The following is a 23,967-nucleotide window of genomic DNA, read 5'->3' as shown; positions in this document are numbered from 1 at the left end:
GATGAGCTATTATCAGCAGGAGGAAAAAAACTTGTGTAGTGATAATCAAGATGGCCCATTTAGACAGTTGACAAGAAGATGTGAGGATACTTAACTTAAGGAAATAGATTCAATATGTGTAATGACCCAGCCACTCCCAGTCTGTATCCAAACCCAAGTTAATGGTATCTAGTTTGCATATTAATTCAAGCTCCGCAGTTTCTCGTTGGAGTCTGTTTTTGAAGCTTTTCTGTTGCAAAATTAAAGGAGTACTTGTGGCACCTTAGAGACTAATACATTTATTTGAGCATAAGCTTTCGTGAGCTACAGCTCACTTCATCGGATGCAAAATTGCCACCCTTAAATCTTTTACTGAGTGGCCACAGATGTTGAAGTGTTCTCCTACTGGTTTTTGAATGTTATACTTACCTACTTGCCTCCAGCTTCCATCCAGGATACACCACGCGATCCATTGTCTACAGCCAAGCTCTAAGATACAACTGCATTTGCTCCAATCCCTCAGACAGAGACAAACACCTACAGGATCTCTATCAAGCATTCTTAAAACTACAATACCCACCTGCTGAAGGGAAAAAACAGATTGACAGAGCCAGAAGAGTACCCTGAAGTCACCTACTACAGGACAGGCCCACAAAGAAAATAACAGAACGCCACTAGCCGTCACCTTCAGCCCCCAACTAAAACCTCTCCAACGCAACATCAAAGATTTACAACCTATCCTGAAAAATGATCCCTCACTCTCACAGATCTTGGGAGACAGACCAGACCTCGCTTACAGACAGCCCTCCAACCTGAAGTAAGTACTCACCAGCAACCACACACCACACAACAAAAACACTAACCCAGGAAGCTATCCTTGCAACAAAGCCTGATGCCAACTCTGTCCACATATTTATTCAAGTGACACCATCATAGGACCTAATCACATTAGCCACGCCATCAGGGGCTTGTTCACCTGCACATCTACCAATGTGATATATGCCATCATGTGCCAGCAATGACTGGAAAAAGGCTAATGTAGTGCCCATCTTTAAAAAAGGGAAGAAGGAGGATCCTGGGAACTACAGGCCAGTCAGCCTCACCTCAGTCCCTGGAAAAATCATGGAGCAGGTCCTCAAGGAATCAATTCTGAAGCACTTAGAGGAGAGGAAAGTGATCAGGAACAGTCAGCATGGATTCACCAAAGGCAAGTCATGCCTGACTAATCTAATTGCCTTCTATGATGAGATAACTGGCTCTGTGGATGAGGGGAAAGCGGTGGACGTGTTGTTTCCTGACTTTAGCAAAGCTTTTGACACGGTCTCCCACAGTATTCTTGCCAGCAAGTTAAAGAAGTATGGGCTGGATGAATGGACTATAAGGTGGATAGAAAGTTGGCTAGATTGTCGGGCTCAACGGGTAGTGATCAATGGCTCCATGTCTAGTTGGCAGCCGGTATCAAGCGGAGGGCCCCAAGGGTCGGTCCTGGGGCCGGTTTTGTTCAATATCTTCATTAATGATCTGGAGGATGGTGTGGATTGCACCCTCAGCAAGTTTGCAGATGACACTAAACTGGGAGGAGAGGTAGATACACTGGAGGGTAGGGATAGGATACAGAGGGCCCTAGACAAATTAGAGGATTGGGCCAAAAGAAATCTGATAAGGTTCAACAAGGACAAGTGCAGAGTCCTGCACTTAGGACGGAAGACCCCCATGCACCGCTACAGAGTAGGGACCGAATGGCTAGGCAGGAGTTCTGCAGAAAAGGACGAAGTGAACAAGAAGCTGGATATGAGTCTACAGTGTGCCCTTGTTGCCAAGAAGGCCAATGGCATTTTGGGATGTATAAGTAGGGGCACTGCCAGCAGATCGAGGGTAGTGATCATTCCCCTCTATTCGACATTGGTGAGGCCTCATCTGGAGTACTGTGTCCAGTTTTGGGCCCCACACTACAGGAAGGATGTAGAAAAATTGGAAAACGTCCAGCGGAGGGCAACAAAAATGATTAGGGGACTGGAGCACATGACTTCTGAGGAGAGGCTGAGGGAACTGGGATTGTTTAGTCTGCGGAAGAGAAGAATGAGGGGGGATTTGATAGCTGCTTTCAATTACCTGAAAGGGGGTTCCAAAGAGGGTGGCTCTAGACTGTTCTCAGTGGTAGTTGATGACAGAACAAGGAGTAATGGTCTCAAGTTGCAGTGGGGGAGGTTTAGGTTGGATATTAGGAAAAACTTTTTCACTAGGAGGGTGGTGAAGCACTGGAATGCGTTACCTAGGGAGGTGGTGGAATCTCCTTCCTTAGATATTTTTAAGGTCAGGCTTGACAAAGCCCTGGGTGGGATGTTTTAGTTGGGGATTGGTCCTGCTTTGAGCAGGGGGTTGGACTAGATGACCTCCTGAGGTCCCTTCCAACCCTGATATTCTATGATTCTATGATTCTAATGCCTCTCTGCCATGTATATTGGCCAAACCAGTCAAAAGAATAAATGGACACAAATCTGACATCAGGAATCATAACATTCAAAAACTGGTAGGAGAACACTTCAACCTTTGTGGCCACTCAGTCAAAGATTTAAGGGTGGCAATTTTGCATCCGATGAAGTGGGCTGTAGCCCACGAAAGCTTATGCTCTAATAAATTTGTTAGTCTCTAAGGTGCCACAAGTACTCCTTTTCTTTTTGTGGATACAGACTAACACGGCTGCTACTCTGAAACCAGTAATACTCTGAGGTTCTCTCCTTTGGCCTGAATGCTTTGATCAGTTCTAGTAATCCACTGGCCCACGATTTCAGGATGTAGTTCAGCTGGGACATCAGGAAGTGCCCACTTCTATATTTTAATCAAATTCAGGAAAACACTTCATCCCAGTTAGTGTGTGTGTGTGTGGGGGGGGGGGGGGGGGGGGGGGGGTGTGCTGAAAGTTCCAAGGATAAAAAGGATTGGGGGAGGAGAAGAGAAAATAATGAAGTGTGAGCAACAGAACGGGGGGAACGGCCTGGGAAGTATAGGGTGATGGGGATGGATAACTATGGGGACTGTTAAGGCAACACAGAGCTGTTCATCTTGCAGGCACTGCTTCGAAGCTGGCCCCATTTAGTAGTGCACGAAAGTTATAGCCTTGCAATGGGCTGTATGAAACAAACTGGTGATGTCACTCCAATTCCACAGGCTCCTCTGTAAGTTCAGAATCACACATGCATAACAGCCCCCAAAGTGGGGCTGACTGCTTTCAAAATGGCACATTAGGACAGCTATGCAGAATGTCCAAGGCACATGTGCTGGAATACACTGAGAAAACAAAAGGCTCTGGCTTCCCAGATACGGAGAGGTTTCAGCCCTAGGGGTCATTTATTCAAGTCGTCTGAAATCCTGGTCCCACTGAAGTCAGCTGAGCTCCGTTTTGTAAATGTACATTACTTTGTATACCTGCTGGAATAAGCCACATATCGGAACCTATGCAGGTAGAAGCCTAGGCAGCTGTCTGGCTACTGTGTGATTCTAAACCTCTTTCAGGTACTTCAGAGAGATGAAGCTAGCAGCACCCGTCTGAATTTGGGACACTCTCCAGAAGTAAGTGGCTAGGACCCTAAGACGGATTTGGTTATTTCATCTGTGCATTCCTTTTACGCTGATAATATTTCAAGATTGGATTTTTTTAAAAGGCATGTTCTAGTTCAAAAGGAATTATTTGGGGGCACGTCTCTGGCCTGTGTTATTCATGAGGCCAGGCTAGATGATCACAGTGGTCCCTTCTGGCCTTGGAATCTATCAATCTATTTGTCATTGCATGGAGTTACATTGGGTAACAAATGACAAGTTACCAATGTAATGTAAATCAGAAATATTCTTGGTTTTGTTTGACTAACATAATGCCCAATACGAGAGAGAGAGAGAGAGAACACCATGCAGTGGAAATTGCTTTTTAAAATGTGGGACACATGGCAGGCAATAGCCCAAATATCAGCTTGGGATTTTACAGAGAGAAATGCAGCACGTTGGCTGGTCTGGGGCAGCGGGCAGCAGTGTATGGAGCAGCATCCAGGCAGCAGCAGCGCAGAGGAAGTGACCAGAGCCAGGGAGTGGACAGTCTGGTGAGAGGTGCCGGCTGGGACTGCAGGGAGAGCAGGGCTGGGAGCAAGAGCAAGAGGGCTTGGGGACCAGATTGTCTGGGGAGGAGGAGTAGAGGGCTTCAGGACTGAGAAGTGGGGAGCAGGGGTCTGGATGGCACCCCCACTCTACATGGCACTCCACAGCCTGGTAGGACAGCTCTTAGCAAGCAACAGTAACTTATATATATGGGGGGGGAGGGGTGCACGTGTGACAAGGGGGCTTGCCCCATAGGGGCTGGAGGCCTGGGGCTAGACAAACCTGATTCCTAAAGAGGCACACCTGGGTTCAATCAAGTCATTCCCTACAAAAGGCAGCAGGGGCTGGAATGAAGGGGGAAGGGCAGTGAGTTGTGGGAAGTTCCCTGCGGAGAAGACCCTGATACCAGGGGGTTTGGAAGTCAGAGCTAGAGACTCAAGGCAGGAAAGCCAGGGAGTCAGCTGAATTGGAGACTACTGGGAGTGAGCAGGCTCCAGCAGAAAGAGCTGGGCTGTGGGCTTTCCCTCCGGAGACTACAGGCAGGAAAGGCTTGGGAGGGTAAGACGGGGGACTGTGTTGTAGGAATTTGAATTTTCTTTTGGAGCTTTATTTATTTATGTGACTAAACATGGACCCCTGAGAAGGGGTGGTAAAGGGACAAGGCAAGTCTGTGTGGTGTCTGGTTAAGAAGCCCCTGAAGAGGGGGAACCAGAGGCTGGGTGCTGCAGGGCGACCTCTGGCTGTAGGGGGGTCCTCAGGTCATGGGCAACTTTATTACAATATGGAATGGTGGGTCCTTCAAACAGACAATACAGTTGGTGGGAGGCTGGAGTAAAAAGTTTGGGAACCACTGGAATAAACCAGTCCAGCTCAGGCTAAATGTTCCCATAACACAGTGAGAAATCCCTTCCCTGCCTGGAAATCAAGGCCAGGATTTAAGATACCTGGTATGATAACACTAATCATCTCCAGGTGAGTTTATTTAATCTGAGAGTGAGTGACCCACAGGCTCTGTCTGTGTCTAGCAGCCTCAATGACAAATCCACTTCATCTTCATTATAACTAGCTCCTGTCTCCTCTTCCCAATGAGGGGCATAGCAGTGACCGTATGGATGGATAAACTAACGGAAGATATTGTAGAGCTGGAGCCTAACATGGTGTGACTGCAGCAGCCACAAACAAGATAAGAGAAATGGAGGCTATTAGTATGTAATGAATTTCCTGACCCTGTCTACTGCAGATAGGTAGGATCTTTGGTGGTGTTGCTTGCCAAAGATTTGTATCTGTCTCATAGGAATTCCTAATATCAGTCACACACTCTGCTTGCAGGTTCAAGTTGTGCTCAGCAAAGAAATGGCTAGGAAGCCTGTCCTGGATATGGTCTGCAAAAGGAGGCAGATTGTAGACAACAGCAACCCATATGTGGCCCTAGGCATGGGCTGAACTCTGATGATACTAATCAGTGGTGCAGAGACAGAATCCCAGTCAATAGCCCATTGTACACCCACGGACATGCCTGGACACAGCATGCCGCGCATGGCGTACTTTGTGCTCTCCTCACAGCCCACAGCGGTACCCGGTGAAAGCACTGGTGGCTCTAGGGTGGGTTCCGCTGCACCAGCAGAATACGCAGCACCATTTAGATTTGGCCTGGCCGTGAGTGGGATGCAGTGTGGTGCATGGGGCCGCAGCACCACTCAGGTTTGACCCAGCCATCCCTCATGACGGAGGGGCTGCTGAGCCAAAGTTGAGTGCATGATGTGGCGACCTAGTGCATCGGGTTGTAGTGCCAGTCATGTTTGTGCATGTCGCCTGCCCTGGCCATGCCAGATCCCACTGTTGCTGCTGCTGACATCATCGTGCTGGGTCTGAGGGGACCCATCAGGCCAGGAGCCTGGAGATTGGAGTGGGATTGGGGATAACACTCCCACTGGAAGTTGGCCAGAGCTCAGGGAGAGGTGGAACAGGAAGCAGCCCCCTAGTCACACATAGGGCACAGACCCCGCATACCCATGGTGAGGTCAGCGACCCCACAGGCCTGGGCACACTCTGACCCAACATCCACCTACTGAGCCCCCTGCTCCTTGGTATATTGTGCACCCATTGATGTGGGAGCTTGCTTCCGCCTCTGGGTTAAAGAATTCTTTCCATGCATGCCATTTCTGCTTTTTGGTTTTTTTCCTCTGTCACGTGTAAAGAGAATAATGATCTGAAATGAACAAAACAGCCAACCTTCATTTGCAACAAGGGGGATGGGGCAGCTGCCAGAGTTACTAATCCTCTGCAAACAGTTACTCAGCAGGCCAAGAGTCAGAAGCTCTCGCCGCGAAACAGATGTGCAGGGCGAACCTGCTTCCCACCCACCATTCACGTAGAACCTGGGCACCAGGAGCCAAGATGCCCAGTGCAGGAAATGTGCATTTGCCACACAGAAGTTATGTTATGTGCAATAACAAGCACCACCCCTATGTAATGAGCAGGTCTGCTCATATACAGGTATAGTCACAGTATGGAATCAAAGCAGAGACTTTCAGCTCTTAAACCAAAACCCCTCCTACTTGAGCTAACCAAAGAGGCCTCACTGCTTTAGGACCACCCACTAGAAGGACGCATGATTGCATGTGCTGAGCTAGGACTCTAGACATGCCTCTCTCTCATTCTGGGGCAAATTGAATACTGTCCTCCTAGATCCTGCTAATATCAGCCTCACTGTTCGTTACTGTCAGTGTCAAACCAGAGAAGGGCAACAAAAATGATGAGGGATATGGAACAGCTTCCATAGGAGACTGGGACTGTTCACCTTGGAAAAGAGATGACTAAGAGGGGATATGATGGAGGTCTATAAAATCATGACTGGTGTGGAGGAAATGAGTAATGAAGGGTTATTTACTCCTTCACATAACACAAGAACTAGGGCTCACCCAATGAAATTAACAAGCAGCAGGTTTAAAACAAACAAAAGCAAGTACTTCTTCACACAACGCACAATCAACCTGTGGAACTCATTGCCAGAAGATGCTGTAAAAGGCCAAGACTATAACAGGGTTCAAAAAAGAATGAGATAAATTCATGGAAAATTGGTCCATCAATGGCTATTAGCTAAGATGGTCAGGGATGCATCCCCATGCTCTGGGTGTCCCTAAGCCTCTGATGGCCAGAAGCTGGGACTGGATGACATGGGATGGATCACCCAATAATTGCCCTGTTCTGTTCATTCCCTCTGAAGCACTTGGCATTGGCCACTGTCGGAAGACAGGATACTGAGCTAGATGGACCATTAGTCTGGCCCAGCATGGCCGTTCTTAGGTTCTTAACCACAACAATGCTGAACAAGGAAACAGATTATACATACATTAGGGCTGGAATTTCCAGAAGGCCTTTGCACCCTGCAACCACACCTGTCCAAAGAGCTCTGCATGTTCTGTGCATGTTTAGCGCTGAGTTCACTTGAAAATCTGGCCCAAGTTGTAGGTGCTGACTGAGTACTTGGAAATCTGGACCCACAGAAAAAAACTCTTTTCATTTCAAGCTCCCTTTGTGGTTCCTCCATAACCCCAGCACTGCCTCCAGGGGGGACAGTATAATGGGGTGCCATGGTGGCCTGCCAGTCCCTTAGTGGATATGGTGTGTTTCAATAACCCTGGTTTCTAAGGCACAGGCTAACAGCCAGGAGCTCCTGAAATAGAGCCAGACTCTTATTCCTGGGGAAATTTTGCACCACTGTGTGTGCACAGAATTTATGTCCACCACAGATTTCTTTGCTTCCCTTCAGAAAAATGACTTTCTGACAGGGAAGCAAAGGGAAGCTGCAAGAGCGGTCACGCACCCCTCCCTCACAGTGCAGGAACTTCGTTTCAGGCACCAGGAGCAATTGGCAGAGAGGTAAATCACTGCAGGGCTGGGGACACCCCAGCCAGTGACTCCTATGCTGTGCCGGGATCAGTAGCTAGTCCCAGCTGAGCTGGAGATGGGAGAGAAAGGGGCTTCCTCTTCCCCTGCAAAGAGTGGCTGGGACTATGTTAGACCCACCCCCAAAAACCTCCCTCGGCTGCAGGAAGCTCAGCATCCTCCCCACTTCCTTCCCCTATCACTCCTCAGCTGCAGGGGGAGGGGTCACTGTATGGGGAGCTGCTCCCCCATCCATCCAACCCCTATGCATCTGGACCTCCCATACCCGCTCCCTGCCAAACCTCACCCTGTACACCCAGACCCCGCAGCCCTCCATACCTGAACCCCACCCCACTGAACCTCAACCCCTGCATCTGGAGCCCCCCTGCAACCAGACCCCTGGCCTCCAGAACCCCACCTCTGCACCCAGAACACCCCCACTGAACTCCTTGCACTTAAACCCCCACCCTGATGAGCCCCACCCCCCTGCACCCTCCTGAGCCTCCACATACAGACCCCACCCCACTGACCCCCAATTAGCTGCACCCAGACCCCCACCCCCCAAGACCCACTCCCCCAGCACCCAGACTCCCCTGCTAAGATCCCACACCCAAACACCCTCTCCCCGCTGAGCCCCAGCCACCTTCACCTGGAAGCCCTTGTAGAGTCCCATTGCCCCTGGACCTGGAACACCCTTAATGAGCCTCTGTGCATCCAGATCCCCCCACACCCAGACCCCCCAGACTGAGCTGCCAGCACCCAGATTGTCCCACACAGAAACCTCTCACCCCACATCTGGATCTGCCCTCCCCCACCCCCCGCGCTCCTTCACACTTGGATCCTGCCTGGTTGAGCTTGCCTTCCCCATACCTGGTGCACCTGGCACAGAGGGGCAGGGCCCCAGGGTATTTCTGGGGTAGGCCCAGCCCTTGTGCTGTATCAGGGTTGGGTGCAGCATCACCACTGAGCCCGGGTTGTGGTGGTGGAGGGCTGCAGGGTGATCTCCCACCTTCGTGCAGCCAGTGGCCTGTGCTCCCACTGCCATGCTGGAGCCTCCACATTTATTTATTGACAAATAAAGCTTGCAGAATTTAAAAATATTGTGTGCAGAATTTTTAATTTTTCAGTGTACAATTTTTAATTTTTTGGCGCAGAATGCCCTCAGGAGTAGTCAGACTCTGCTATGGATTTCCTGTATGGCTTTGGACAAATCAGTGTTCTCTGCCTTAGTTTGTTCATCTGGCAGATGGAGCTTAGCTGAATCATAGAATCATAGAATATCAGGGTTGGAAGGGACCTCAGGAGGTCATCTAGTCCAACCCCTTGCTCAAAGCAGGACCAATCCCCGACTAAATCATCCCACCCAGGGCTTTGTCAAGCCTGACCTTAAAAACTTCGAAGGAAGGAGATTCCACCACCTCCCTAGGTAAAGCATTCCAGTGTTTCACCACCCTCCTAGGGAAAAAGCTTTTCCTAATATCCAACCTAAATCTCCCACACTGCAACTTGAGACCATTACTCCTCGTTCTGTCATCTGCTACCACTGAGAACAGTCTAGATCCATCCTCTTTGGAACTCCCTTTCAGGTTGTTGAAAGCAGCTATCAAATTCCCCCTCATTCTTCTCTTCTGCAGACTAAACAATCCCAGCTCCCTCAGCCTCTCCTCATAAGTCATGTGTTCCAGTCCCCTAATCACTTTTGTTGCCCTCTGCTGGACGTTTTCCAATTTTTCTACATCCTTCTTGTAGAGTGGGGCCCAAAACTGGACACAGTACTCCAGATGAGGCCTCACCAATGTCAAATAGAGGGGAATGATCACGTCCCTCGATCTGCTGGCAATGCCCCTACTTATACATCTCAAAATGCCATTGGCCTTCTTGGCCACAACGGCACACTGTTGTTGCAGGCTGTGTGTCAGCATGAATCCGGTAATGGTTCTGAGTACATAGCACATGATATGTAACATAATATGTCTGCCACATAGACAACTTCTCTCCCCAAGCCTTGCTATCATAATCAGTCTGTATATCATGGGAGCATCTTGAGGCCCCAACTGAGATCAGGTCTCTGTTGCGCTAGGTGCTGTACAAACACATGGTAAGAGGCAGTTCTTGTCCTGCAGAGCTTGCAGTCTAAACAGACAAAAGGAAGCAATGGTTCAGTAACTCACCCAAATTCACAGGGGAGTGACAGAACCTAGATCTCCTGCCTTCTTGCATAGGGAATCATCTGCCAGCTTCCTAACCGTTGCAGTGGCTACCACAGTGGGTATCAAGAGAGATTCCCTGTTGGTGTAACCATGGGGCTATTTGCAGGGCACTCTCTGTGGGGGCACCTGCGGCATTAGAATTAGCTTCCCCCTATCAGGAATAGCCTGAATCTGATGACCTGCCAGGCATGCTACAGACCTTCTCTTTTTTGCTGGGCATTTGAAAATGAGGGAGCATTATGAGGGCTGTGAATTATGGAGGGGAGGGTAATTTGAGCAGTTAGGCTGCCTGTTTAGCTGGTTGCATAAATCCACATAAACAAATAGTAAAACAAAGCAGGTGTCCTCCTCAGAGGTGGTCAGGTGCCCCCCACTGGATCCTGGCTCTGCAGCGCCCCCAATCCCACCCACCTCCCCAGCCAGAGGAAGCGGGGGAGAGTCAGCCCTCCCTTGGGAAACTGGTTTGTCAGCCATCAGGCAGACACAAGGTCCTTAGAGTTGATGATGTAGCTATAACATAAAGGTCAGGCAGTCTAATGCTTCCTGCTGAATCAGAATGGGATTCCTATGAACAGGTGTGTGTGATGTGGCAATCCAGCTGTGTCACAGCTGATTAGAGAGCACTGCCTCCAGGAGCCTTAGTGCTTGTACACACTAGCGCTTACATCAGTAAAACGGGGTGTGGAAAAGCCACCGCCCCCAAGCGTCGTACGTTACACAGACCTCAGGGCCGGTGCGGACAGTGCTCTGTCAGTGTGAGAAGCTACTGCTGGGCGCGGAGGTGGAGTAATTATGCCAAGGAGAGAGCTCTCTCCTGCTGGCATAGAGCCTCTGCACTAGCCGTGCTACAGGGGTGCAGCTACATCAGAACAGCCGCTGCAGCAATTCTGGTGTAGACCAGCCCTCATTAATTTTCCTTTCTAAAGCTGATGCTCTTTCTGATCTCTGGTGGCCCTTTGCTGATGGCTTTTAACTCTCCGTGGAGACAGGCCCTGACCTAAGGCCTGTCCCAGCAGCGCCCTCAAGTGCTTCCTCTGCTTGTCATGCTGGGTGACATTTCTGCTTTGGCCATGCACAGCTGATCTCTGGCGAGCATCTCGCTGTCTAGCTGACCTGCAAGCAAGAGCCACTGTGCTCTGCTCTACACTACACTGCAGCCTGGCCCAGGCTGATAATGAGCCCAGCGTCAAGGAGGCGGAATGGTGGTTGACAGTCAGCGATGTACCGTCTCTCCTCAGTGCCCCACATACAGCTCAGGCCCACCTGCAATTTTACCCAAAGCCTTAAAGAGGGCTAAGGCACTCGACTACATGCCTGAAAGCCGTAGGGCTGAGTCGTGTTTGACCCCACACTGAAAGGACCACATCTGCTTTGGGTAAGGGCAGGCAAAGGCTGGCCACCCCGCTCCCTTGTGTGCAGTTGGCTGTGGAATTGAGGTGCCTTAGTGGCCTGAGCCTGTGAGCCCAGAGCTTGGGGGAACTTGGGCTTGACTGACTTTAAGGGGGGAGTGAAGGCGAGCCATGCTGTGATCTTTGGGAAGAAGGGCGTACTGTGGTTCTGAGTGGGTTTCCTGGGTGTTGGAATGGGATCCAGATTTATATAACAATAGGCCTGACCCCAAGCCCTGGAACTTCCACAATCCAGTTCCTGATCGGAATGTAACAGCTGCCTTCTCTCATTCGAATAGGTTGAGCATCAGTCCATCTAGACACATGTCCCTGAATCCAGAGACTGAGGAGCCTGGAAAGCTGGTACGGTTGGTCTGCACACTAGAAATCAGAGAGTGGCAAGCCTGAGTCACCCTGTTCCCTGCAGGACTGATGGTGGTGCTGCTTTGTCTGACCGAGCCTGACATGAGCGGTACTGGCCGGGGCTGTGCTACGCAGTGGAACCTGTTTCCATCTCCGTGTGCAGGGGATATTTGCAGTGTATTCAGTATGTACATTTACAGGAGGGTACATTCCCTAATGCAGGCCTGTGGGGCAGTGCAGCTGGTTTTCTCACAGCCCTGCATTCACCTTGTGAGTTCTGGTTCCCCCCACAAGTCAGACTAACCCTTGGTCCGCCTGATGTCAGAGACGTATCCAATTATGCTGATTTTCCCCAGCCAGAGAGGTTTTCCAGAGACACTGAGCCTGATTCTTGATGATGAGTCATTATTTTCAGTAGCTCCCTATAAGTGTAAAAAAGCTACCTTCCTGAATTAGTTGTGTCTTACACCCCTTTGCACAAGTGGAGATGAGAACAGAGGATGCAAAGCAGTTGGAATAGGGTCACAATGTTCCATTTGCATGGGACGTACCTTTTAAGAAGGCTTACACTCCCACAACACCCTGGACTTTATAGTGCAGTCCTGCATGGGTGATGCATTTCTTCCTGTGCATTAAACGCAGCCCAGCTCCCAAAATGTGCACCTGGGTTTTGATGCCCTGCAAATATCAGGGATCTTTTACTAATACCCACAGGCTGTGGGTTCATGGATGGAAAAGGAGGGCTCAGAATAACCAGCTTCTAATAATATAACAGCTCCTGCCCCTCCCCCTGGCACTGCACCCCAGAGTGAGCACTGGGCATGAGTGCAGCCCTTGCTTGTTGTGCTTGTGCCTTGTGGGCAGGAGAGGAAGCATTAGCAGCTGAGCTCCAGTGTCAGGAAGACTCTGTCTCTGTGCTCTGGATGGAGAGGAGAGGCCAGGGCCATTCACTTGTGCTGAAGCCCAGCACAGGGCCCTGTTCTGGCCTAAATCTGCCTAGAAGACTTTCCTCACAGCGCTGGACTTTTCCAGGCAAAGGGGGCATGGTTCCCTTGTCTAAATGCCTAGGGGCTGCTGGGGCTAGTAACCCACCTGTGTGACAAATCCCTTAGGCGACTCTGCTTGTTCTGAGCAGCCAGATCCCTTTAGGCCTCTAATCCCCGCAGCCTATCAGGCCAAACGTCAGACCCAGCCCCAGGTTAAGAAGCGTAAAGCGTTTGGAGCTGACATTTTATCCCATGCCATTAGCACCCGCTGCAAACTCCAGCAAGTGTCTTGGAAATGTCAGCTCAGGGGAAGCCAACAAAGAGCCAGAATGCCTTCTGTCTAGAGGCTCCAGGAAGCAGAAAGGATGGAGAGGTGAGGCACAGCCTGACTTAGATAACTACATACACTCCCTGGGACCACCTGAGTCAGCAGCTAAGGAGCCTCTTCTGGCCTGGTGACAATAGCCCTGGTGACAATAGCCTTGTGGCTGTTGATTTCAGGGCAGCCACATCCACCAGTGGGCATCTCCCAGGGGAATCCCAGCTTCAAGAGCAAGAGGATTTAGTGTTGAGAGTGTCAGAGGAGCTCTAGTGCGGGCCACAGGCTCAGCTCAGAGGGGCAGGCTGCTGGAAGCCAGCAGACCTACATGCAGAGATGCTATACAGGGAGTCACAGGGACATTATTACCATTGCTTGCATTGGTTCATTGCTGCGTTGACACAGTTCCTTGTGTTTGGCCCAATAAAGAATCTGTGGCTGAGACTGCCACGGTCTGCATTTGGCTCTTGTCACAAACTCCCGGCTGAGGTAGCAGACCCCTGCTACCTGTAGTGGTGGTTGGTTTGGGAGGGGCTCCCAGCTCCAATGGCTTACTTCACTGGTGCCAGAGAGAAAAAAAGCAGCCCACTCTCCCTTACTCTCAGAAGAGCACATTCTTGCTTGGGGTGCTTGACCCAGCCCATTGGGTATGAGGGGCCAGGGTCCCTGTCACAGGCACTACAGAACCCTGTGTGAGTACCAGGGACAGTCACAGTCAATGGGGAACAGGGGCTGCTACCTCCAGGCACACCAGGGATGGGGTATAAGTCCTCTCAAAGGGGTGGGGAGGAGTCAAAGCCCCGATACATAGTGTTTCCTGTGCATCAGCCTGTGGAGTGTGCTGGGTGTCACAGGAGTAGGATGCACCAGGATGTGCATTACCTGCCATCCTCCTGTGCAGCAAGCAGTTTGCTGAGGCACAAACCTTCCCATGTTTCTCTGGGGGCAGCTGGACTCTGCATGGCCCCTTACTCAGGGTTGTGTCTAAACAACATGATCAAGTCCCTAGGTGTTTTATATTTACTTGGCAGCACTGGCCCTTAAGTACATGCATTGCAGCTCCCATGTACTGCCCCTGGAGCCAGCCAGGCACCCTTAATGGTTAACATCTCAGGATTCAGAGACAGAGGAAATGTGGCAAGTCCCCTGCTCCTCACCTGGCCATTAAGTAACTTCTGGCCTCAGAAGGCTCCACCTTGGAATAGGAGCCCTTTATTGACTTGCTGTCTGGAGTCTGCAAATGAAGGAAACAAGCCAACATACTTCTTCCTGTTTATAGCTTATGGTGAGTACCCCTCGACCCTCCAGATCCACCCTGAAAGTTACCTCGGGACCATCCTGGTCAAGGGAACTTTGAAACCAGAACAAGAAGAGACCACAGAGAGGACAGATTTCTTTACACAGCATTCTGCTCCGGGAAGGAGAGAGAAATGTTTCTAGTGCCACAGCATCTTCCAAGATGCTGAAAAGGCTCCCTGTGAGCATGCATGGGCTGACACTCTGGGTGGAGTGAAAGGAAACAAGCCCTGAACTATTTCATTGTGTTACGCTACACAGACTGCAACTCCGTTGTGGGAGAATCTCCGTGGGGAGTGCAGTTGTCTGGAGATAAACATGGTTCTTCTACACGTGGAATGGTTCCACTATATTCATGCCACTGAGCCATAGGACAAGCCAGGTGTGAACTCAGCAGGATGCTGGGTCTGAGCTGTGGTCCTGGGGCACCCCGTCCTATAGCAAGTCACTTCTCTGTTGTGCTGTGTCATAAATATAAAGGGAAGAGTAAACACCTTTAAAATCCCTCCTGGCCAGAGGAAAAACCCTTTCACCTGTAAAGGGGTAAGAAGCTAGGATAACCTCGCTGGCACCTGACCACAATGACCAATGAGGAGACAAGATACTTTCAAAGCCGGAGGGGGGGAGAAACAAAGGGTCTGGGTCTGTCTGTGTGATGCTTTTGCCAGGGACAGAACAGGAATGGAGTCTTAGAACTTTTAGTAAGTAATCTAGCTAGATATGCATTAGATTCTGTTTGTTCAAATGGCTGAGAAAATAAGCTGTGCTGAATGGAATGGATATTCCTGTCTTTGTGTAACTTAAGATTTTGCCTAGAGGGATTCTCTATGTTTTGAATCTAATTACCCTGTAAGATATTTCCCATCCTGATTTTACAGAGGTGATTCTTTTTACTTTTTCTTCTATTAAAATTCTTCTTTTAAGAAACTCAATGTTTTTTCATTGTTCTTAAGATCCAAGGGTTTGGGTCTGTGGTTATGTCATAAATATAAAGGGAAGGGTAAACCCCTTTAAAATCCCTCCTGGACAGAGGAAAAATCCTCTTACCTGTAAAGTATTAAGAAGCTAAATGTAACCTCACTGGCACCTGACCAAAATGACAAATGAGGAGACAAGATACTTTCAAAAGCTGGGAGGAGGGAGAGAACAAAGGGTCTGGGTCTGTCTGTATGCTGCTTTGGCCAGGGATTGAACAGGAATGGAGTCTTAGAACTTTTAGTAAGCAATCTAGCTAGGTATGTGTTAGATTATGATTTCTTTAAATGACTGAGAAAGGAACTGTGCTGAATAGAATGACTATTTCTGTCTGTGTGTCTTTTTTGTATCTTAAGGTTTTGCCTCGAGGGATTCTCTATGTTTTGAATCTAATTACCCTGTAAGGTATCTACCATCCTGATTTTACAGAGGTGATTTCTTTACTTCTATTAAAAGTCTTCTTGTGAGAAAACTGAATGCTTTTTCATTGTTCTCAGATCCAAGGATTTGGGTCTGTGGTCACCTATGCAAATTGGTGAGGATTTTTACCAAACCTTCCTCAGGAAGTGGGGTGCAAGGGTTGGGAGGATTTGGGGGGGAAAGACGTGTCCAAACTATGTTTCCCAGTAAACCCAGTTAGAGTTTGATGGTGGCAGTGGAGATCCAGGGACAAAGGATAAAATTAATTTGTACCTTGGGGAAGTTTTAACCTAAGCTGGTGAAAGTAAGCTTAGGAGGTTTTCATGCAGGTCCCCACATCTGTACCCTAGAGTTCAGAGTGGGGGAGGAACCTTGACAGGTTACCTATGCAAATTGGTGAGGATTTTTATCAAACCTTCCCCAGGAAGGGGGGTGCAATGTTTTGGTGAGGATTTTTGGGGGAAAGACATTTCCAAACGGGCTCTTTCCTAATAAAATAAAACCGGTTAGACGTTTGGTAGTGGTAGCGAAATTCCAAGGGCAAAAGGTAAAATAGTTTGTACCTTGGGGAAGTTTTAACCTAAGCTGGTAAAAGTAAGCTTAGGAGGTTTTCATGCAGGTCCCCACATCTGTACCCTAGCATTCAGAGTGGGGAAGGAACCCTGACAATGTCAAGGAAAAGGAGTACTTTTGGCACCTTAGAGACTAACCAATTTATTTGAGCATAAGCTTTCGTGAGCTACAGCTCACTTCATCGGATGCATTCAGTGGAAAATACAGTGAGGAGATTTATATACACACAGAACATGAAAAGATGGGTGTTACCATACACACTGTAAGGAGAGTGATCACTTAAGATGAGCTATTAGCAGCAGGAGAGCGGGGGTTGGGGGGAACATTTTGTAGTGATAATCAAGGTGGGCTATTTCCAGCAGTTAACAAGAACGTGTGAGGAACAGTGGGGGAATAAACATGGGGAAATAGTTTTACTTTGTGTAATGACCCATCCACTCCCAGTCTCTATTCAAGCCTCAGTTAATTGTATCCAGTTTGCAAATTAATTCCAATTCAGCAGTCTCTCGTTGGAGTCTGTTTTTGACGTTTTTTTGTTGAAGTATTGCCACTTTTAGGTCTGTAATCGAGTCACAAGAGAGATTGAGGTGTTCTCCAACTGGTTTATGAATGTTATAATTCTTGACATCTGATTTGTGTCCATTTATTCTTTTACATAGAGACTGTCCAGTTTGACCAATGTACATGGCAGAGGGGCATTGCTGGCACATGACGGCATATATCACATTGGTAGATGTGCAGGTGAACGAGCCTCTGATATGTGTGGCTGATGTGATTAGGCCCTATGATGGTGTCCCCTGAATAGATATGTGGACACAGTTGGCAACGGGCTTTGTTGCAAGGATAGGTTCCTGGGTTAGTGGTTCTGTTGTGTGGTGTGTGGTTACTGGTGAGTATTTGCTTCAGTTTGGGGGGCTGTCTGTAAATGAGGACTGGCCTGTCTCCCAAGATCTATGAGAGTGAGGGATCGTCCTTCAGGATAGGTTGTAGATCCTTGATGATGCGCTGGAGAGGTTTTAGTTAGGGGTTGAAGGTGATGGCTAGTGGCATTCTGTTATTTTCTCGTTTGGGCCTGTCCTGTAGTAGGTGACTTCTGGGTACTCTTCTGGCTCTGTCAATTTGTTTCTTCACTTCGGCAGGTGGGTATTGTAGTTGTAAGAATGCTTGATAGAGATCTTGTAGGTGTTTGTCTCTGTCTGAGGGGTTGGAGCAAATGCGGCTGTATCATAGAGCTTGGCTGTAGACGATGGATCGTGTGGCCGACCTTGATTATCACTACAAAAGGTTTTCTCCCCTCCCTCCCCCCGCTCTCCTGCTGGTAATAGCTTATTTTAAGTGATCACTCTCCTTACATTGTGTATGGTAACACCCATCTTTTCATGTTCTGTGTGTATATAAATCTCCTCACTGTATTTTCCACTGAATGCATCCGATGAAGTGAGCTGTAGCTCACGAAAGCTTATGCTCAAATAAATTGGTTAGTCTCTAAGGTGCCAAAAGTACTCCTTTTCCTTGACATTGTCAGGGTTCCTTCCCCACTCTGAATGCTAGGGTACAGATGTGGGGACCTGCATGAAAACCTCCTAAGCTTACTTTTACCAGCTTAGGTTAAAACTTCCCCAAGGTACAAACTATTTTACCTTTTGCCCTTGGAATTTCGCTACCACTACCAAACGTCTAACCGGTTTTATTTTATTAGGAAAGAGCCTGTTTGGAAACATCTTTCCCCCCAAAAATCCTCACCAAAACCTTGCATCCCCCTTCCTGGGGAAGGTTTGATAAAAATCCTCACCAATTTGTATAGGTGACCACAGACCCAAACCCTTGGATCTTAAGAACAATGAAAAAACATTGCGTTTCTTAAAAGAAGAATTTTAATAGAAGAAAAAGTAAAAAGAATCACCTCTGTAAAATCAGGATGGGAAATACCTTACAGGGTAATTAGATTCAAAACATAGAGAATCCCTCTAGGCAAAATCTTAAGTTACACAAAGACAGGAATATCCATTCCATTCAGCACAGCTTATTTTCTCAGCCATTTGAACAAACAGAATCTAATGCATATCTAGCTAGATTACTTACTAAAAGTTCTAAGACTCCATTCCTGTTCTGTCCCTGGCAAAAGCATCACACAGACAGACCCAGACCCTTTGTTTCTCCCCCCCTCCAGCTTTGAAAGTATCTTGTCTCCTCATTGGTCATTGTGGTCAGGTGCCAGCGAGGTTATCCTAGCTTCTTACCCCTTTACAGGTGAAAGGGTTTTTCCTCTGGCCAGGAGGGATTTTAAAGGTGTTTACTCTTCCCTTTATATTTATGACATGCTGCAATATAACAAATCACTGCACATAGCATTCAGCAAGACAGAAGAAGGTTCTCAGCTTACCTTTGCCTTCCCAGTGCAGTGCTAGGAAGCACAGTCCCCACTGCGAGAGCTGACAATGCACAGCTGGAGAATCTGTTGGCAGGTAAACAGAGCGAAGTTTTAATCCAACTGTGCAGCTGTACAACATGGATGGTGCATATAGAGTTACTCAGCCAATCAGCCCACACTCCCCACCCCCATGGCAGTATCTTTACTTGCTATACAGCGCCTTCCTGACACACCCCTTTGGCATATCTTGCCCTGTCTGTTTATTAACAGGAAGGTCTCTTTCTGCTCCTGTGATGACGCTTCTCTGGAGCATGTCAGCTTACAATAGTCTCATTTGTAGAAGAAAACCACACTATTTCCTTGAGAGGTTTATAATGAGACATTCGTTTTCTTTGACTCTTGCTGTGTGTAAATGAGGTGGGTGAATGGAATGTATGCAACAGCAAGGGGCTAATCACATCATGGGAACCCAGCCACAGTGCAGCCAAGGGCTGGGCAAGCTTTCCCTCATGGACCTGCCAATGTGCCTCTTTGCTGGTAAAGTGTTCACAGTCCCTCCCACTCCCCAGAGCTCTGCCAGCTCACGTCTGTCCTGACCTGCAGCGCCCCCTCCTGCCATGCTGTTCCCATTCATGGTCCCGTTCAGCAGACACTAATACTGCCAAATAGCAAATGTAACACCCCCGCTTACAGGGTAGACTTGTGGCTGCCCCCAGCCCACTTTCCACTGTGAGCTCAGCATGTGCTGAAGTGCCCAGGGGCTAGGTACAAAAATGGGGACTTCAATTCAGGGTTGCAGTTGCGAACTCCTAGGCACCTTGCTGCCTCGGGGACTCCACTGCCTGGAGTTAGACACCCAGCCTCCTGACACAGTGCATAAGCAGGGTCACTGGAACAATGTGTGCAGTGCGGGTGCTGAGAGCCACTGAACCAAACTGTAAACCCGGTATGGGATGGAAACCACTTCAAGTCAGGGGGTGCTGCCACACCCCAGCTCCCCTAGTTCCAGCAGCTATGCACAGGGGAGGGTTAGGCACCACAAAAGCCAGCACACTGAACAGGGAGCTGCCTAAACTAGCCCATAGGAAACACCAAGGAGAAGGGAGAGTTGTGACCTAACCCCCCAGAGCCTCTCCTGGAGTTAAGCGCTTAAGCCAGGTCAGCCCTTTCTTGCAAGCAGCAGTGGTAGATTTATAGCCCAGTGGTTACACTGCTCATCTCCAGGAACTGGGCTCAAGCCCCCAGTGCTGATTCAGAGCTGGAAATCGAATGCAGGTCTCCCCCCTCCCAGCTGAATACTCTAAGCCAAAAGCTAGAGTGTGTGCGGGGGGACTGCCTCGTCTTCAGCCGTTTTGTGCGGGGCCCAATCCAGAAGGCAGTCTCTGAGGACGCTGACTGGATTGGGCCCCATAGGCAAGATGGGCAGGGGAACACCTGTCTTGAGGATCCTGCCATAGCTTAGGCACTGAGCAACTGGGTGGGTCAGAACTGAGGTTTTGCGCATGCCCACTGGCAGAAAGTTAGGTGCCTAAATCCCTTTGTAGACCTAGCACTTAGCCTCTCTGGATCCTTTTTTGTCAAATGTGGGTGGTAATTCTTTCTTCCTCCCTTTGGCTGGCTGGGGTATTTAGATGGTGAGCTCTTTGGGGAAGGGACTGTCTCTTACTCTGTGTGTGTCTAGGACAGCAGGGCTCTGATCTTGGCTGGAGCTTCATACAAACAACAATAATGCATTCACTCTTCTCTTCATTGCAGTGGGACAGTACGTTCTCTAACACATTCACTTAGGCTGGTTGCCTGCCACATCCTGAGTTCATTGCTACCCCCTGAAATGCTGAGGGATAATCCCAGCAAGCTGGAACAGCAGCACTCACAATGGAGTCCAGAAAGCGGGGATGAGTGAATTTTAAATTTCCAATGTATACTAGCAACAACTGCAGCACTGGACACTTTCTGGGAATGAATGAGCCACAGATGCCAAACTCACAAGGTTTATTGCCCTCCCATCCCAATAATAATGTTGCTCCTTGATAGCTATTTGCTTCACTGGAGGGTGTCACCCACAAGACTCCACATAGTTGCCAGGATGGACGTTAGTCACATAGGACCTCATTCTTTCAAAAATGTAAGTCTAGAGCAACCCCAGGGAAGTCAGGAGAGTTACACCAATGTAGAACAGGTGGGAGGTCAGGATCAGAACAACAGACTCTAACCAGTGTGAATCCTACAATGAACATTACCTGTGCCGGAACAGTAGTAAGAAGACGCAGTATTGTCTGTTGGACTAAGCACAGGCTTGGAAACTAGGGACTCCTCAGCTCCTCAGTTCAAATCTTTGTGCTTACATGCACTGACTGCCGTTGTAGTTTAGGGCAAGTAACTCACCCTATCTGCCTTAGTTTCCCCATCTAGGAGTTGACTATGACAATATTTATTTACAGGGTGTTATGAGGATTAGTTAGTTACCTTTGCTCTTGACACTTGGGCCAAGAAACATTTTGAGGCTTGCCTGGGAGCCAGACTCCTGTGGTGCTTCGGACTTAAAATGAAGCTAACTTTAGAGGGTAGAATTTTACCAAGCCGTTGCCCTTATCATAGTCTGAAAACTGTTGTAGGAGGTATTATACCAAAATATGGAACAAATTTCTATAGAACAGGATACTTAAGAAATAGCCTAAGAGAGGAGGACGTGTGTACCAAAAAGAGGAAATAGATAAAGCCCAGCATGATGTACAACAAGGGTGTAACTGCCCCATAATCATAGGGGAAGTAAGACCATCTACAGACTGGACACAGACTGCAGCAGAAGGTCTTTTACAGCTGTTGGTAACTTATGCCTCTCTGCAGATGGTCTGTCTTTACTAACCATTCATCAATAAATCCAGTCAAAGCTGACTTATTCGAGGTTTGTTATTATTTGCACTAATCCAGACTCGAGAGAACCCTTCTCACTAGATATATAACCAGAGTTAAAATCAGTATCAGTTTATTGGTTATCAGTGAATTGGTTATTTATTATTGACAATTCATTAGTGATCAATATTGTGAAGTGCTATGTAAGCACTAAGGATCTAATTCATCCCTGGGGGTAACTCCAGTGATGCAATTACACCTGGGTGAATTTGGTTCTGAATATTATTGAGATCTCCTGACACTGACAACACTCCCATGAGAAATAGGCGCAGAGAGAATAACTCTATCCTTAAGAGAGCAGCTCCTTTCAGAGATGCTGGATACGGACTACCGGCCGGACCCGATACTGGGGAATTGTTGCGAATTGGTTTTTGAAAGGCTTTTTTAGCCTACAGATTGCTAAGGAAGCCCTGGAACTGAGACTGTTCCTGGCTGGCACTGACCTTCCTGCTCAGCACCTATGTCCAGTCGGGCTGATCTCAAATACAGTCCTCGGTGCGGTCACTAGCTCAGCCAGTTTAGCGTGCTGGGCTGATGGCGAAGCTCAGGCCCGTGAAAGGTTATTGACTCAACATCTCTAACGTGCTGGGACTATGCCAAAGCACAGGCCCCTGTGGGTATGTTTGCACTGTAGTTCAAAACCCACAGCTGGCGTGGGCTGAGGGGCTGTTTAATTGAGCTGTACGTGTTCTGGCTCAAGCTGCAGCCCAGGCTCCAGGATCCAGTGAGGTGAGAGGGTCAGAGAGCTTGGCCTGCAGTCGGAGCCCCAGTGTCTATACAGCAATTAAATAGCCCCTTAGCCTAAGCCCCATGAGCCCGAGTCAGCTGGCCTGGGCCAGCCATGCATTTTGAATGGCAGTGTAGACGTACCTTGCCTGGTCACTGGCTCAGCACCTCGAGTGTGCTGGACTTATGGGAAGGCCCAGAATTTGGCAAGGCCTCTGGATCAGCCCCTCTATGGGACTGGGATGGTGCCAAGGCACAGGACGGTGGGAGATTGCTGGCTCAGCTCCTCAGTCTTGCTTGGCAAATGTCACAGAATGTGCGTTTCTGAGCTCACTTGCCCAGGACTCAGCTTGTGGTGTGGTGGGATGGCCACTGTGCCAGCAGGGGTCCAGCACCTCTAGCTGCTGGGTGATGGGCAGGCATGGGCCCTTGTGAGGTTTATGGGTTCAGGGACAGAGAGCCCTCCTGTGGCTCTGGGTTTAGGCAAATTCTGATCTTTTACACATTAGTTAATTTTATGCTGTACCTTGAAACTATAAAGCACTGTGTAAGCAGCAGCTATTGCTCCTTGTCGTTCATACTGAATGGTGATTAAACAATACTGCACGAGGAAACCCTCACGCTAGTCACAAAACCAGAGCAAGTGGCAGCAGAGCCCTTCTGCGTTTGGCCGGGGAGTCCCTAAAATCAAACTGGTGGATGGGGAGGTCTCGACAGCTTTAACACCCATCTCAGTTCTATCACGTATGCCTGTCATCTACTGCAGTGGGCTTCTGTGGCTGGTTGTCAGTGTCACCCATTCAGGGGGCACGCTGTCCCCCTTGGAGGGAGCTTGCTGCAGCCTAGGCTAACCTTGCTAGGTCTCCCAGCTCAGGCAGTAAAGACTTGTGCCGTTAGATCCATTGGTCTCCAGTTTAGTCCCTGGTGCTAACGAGCCACCCAGGAGGTGCAGCATTATGTCAGCACCAGCAGAGCACTTGCTGGGGCAGGATGTAGCAAGGGGTCTCTGGGTTAAAGGACCCATAGACTCTGAGGCCAGAAAGGTGCGTGTGTCAACACATTGTGCCTTAGCAGAGTTCTCAGTGCTCTGTTAAGGTTGGTCCTTTGGAGAAGGGAGCACATACAGCTAAACCTGTTATTAGGCAACAGTCTTTAGACACTGCTCCCTGGAGTCTCCATATGCAGTTGGTTTGGGGATCATCTTCGTAAAGCAACTGATTTGATGGGGATTTGCATGCGCCCAGAAGTCAGGCTTCTTGTCAAACACCAGAGCATAGGCAGTGCTACCTACTAGTCAGAATGGGAGTCTGGCCTAGTGGTTGGAGCAGATTCAGAGGGCAGAGCCAGAGTGGTGGTCAGGAGATAAGTCAAGTCACAGTCAGGAGTTCTGAGGAAGGCAGAGACTAGGGCAGGAGCAGGAGTGGGAGCAGGCACAGGTTGTAGAAAGGCTGGTACAGGAAGCAAGTCTGGCATA

General features: G+C 48.8%; 1 protein-coding gene and 1 long non-coding RNA gene across 5 annotated transcripts in view; one reads left to right on the top strand and one right to left on the bottom strand.

Annotated features, from left to right (window-relative positions):
• The window catches only part of LOC102946489 (ectonucleoside triphosphate diphosphohydrolase 8), an 89,484-nt gene extending 70,476 nt beyond the window's left edge, over positions 1 to 19,008 (bottom strand). For 2 of the 4 annotated variants that reach the window (XM_037879715.1, XM_037879718.1), the window contains exon 1: positions 18,867 to 18,995. Coding sequence is in view for 1 of the 4 variants with exons in the window: in XM_037879716.1 (XP_037735644.1) it covers positions 18,867 to 18,993 (127 nt within the window). In the remaining 3 variants the exon portion in view is untranslated. Of the gene's footprint in view, positions 1 to 18,866 lie in introns of all 4 variants that reach the window. The other 2 variants (XM_037879716.1, XM_037879717.1) reach the window with 2 other exon arrangements.
• LOC122463102 lies at positions 4,393 to 6,284 on the top strand. The gene is made up of 2 exons (XR_006286102.1): positions 4,393 to 4,623; positions 5,395 to 6,284. It is a non-coding gene; the product is annotated as an uncharacterized LOC122463102 (long non-coding RNA).
• Positions 19,009 to 23,967: the final 4,959 nt, after the last annotated feature.

This window comes from Chelonia mydas, chromosome 16, assembly GCF_015237465.2.
Source record: "Chelonia mydas isolate rCheMyd1 chromosome 16, rCheMyd1.pri.v2, whole genome shotgun sequence".
NCBI lineage: Eukaryota > Metazoa > Chordata > Testudines > Cheloniidae > Chelonia > Chelonia mydas.
This window is presented reverse-complemented; position numbering and strand designations above follow the sequence as displayed.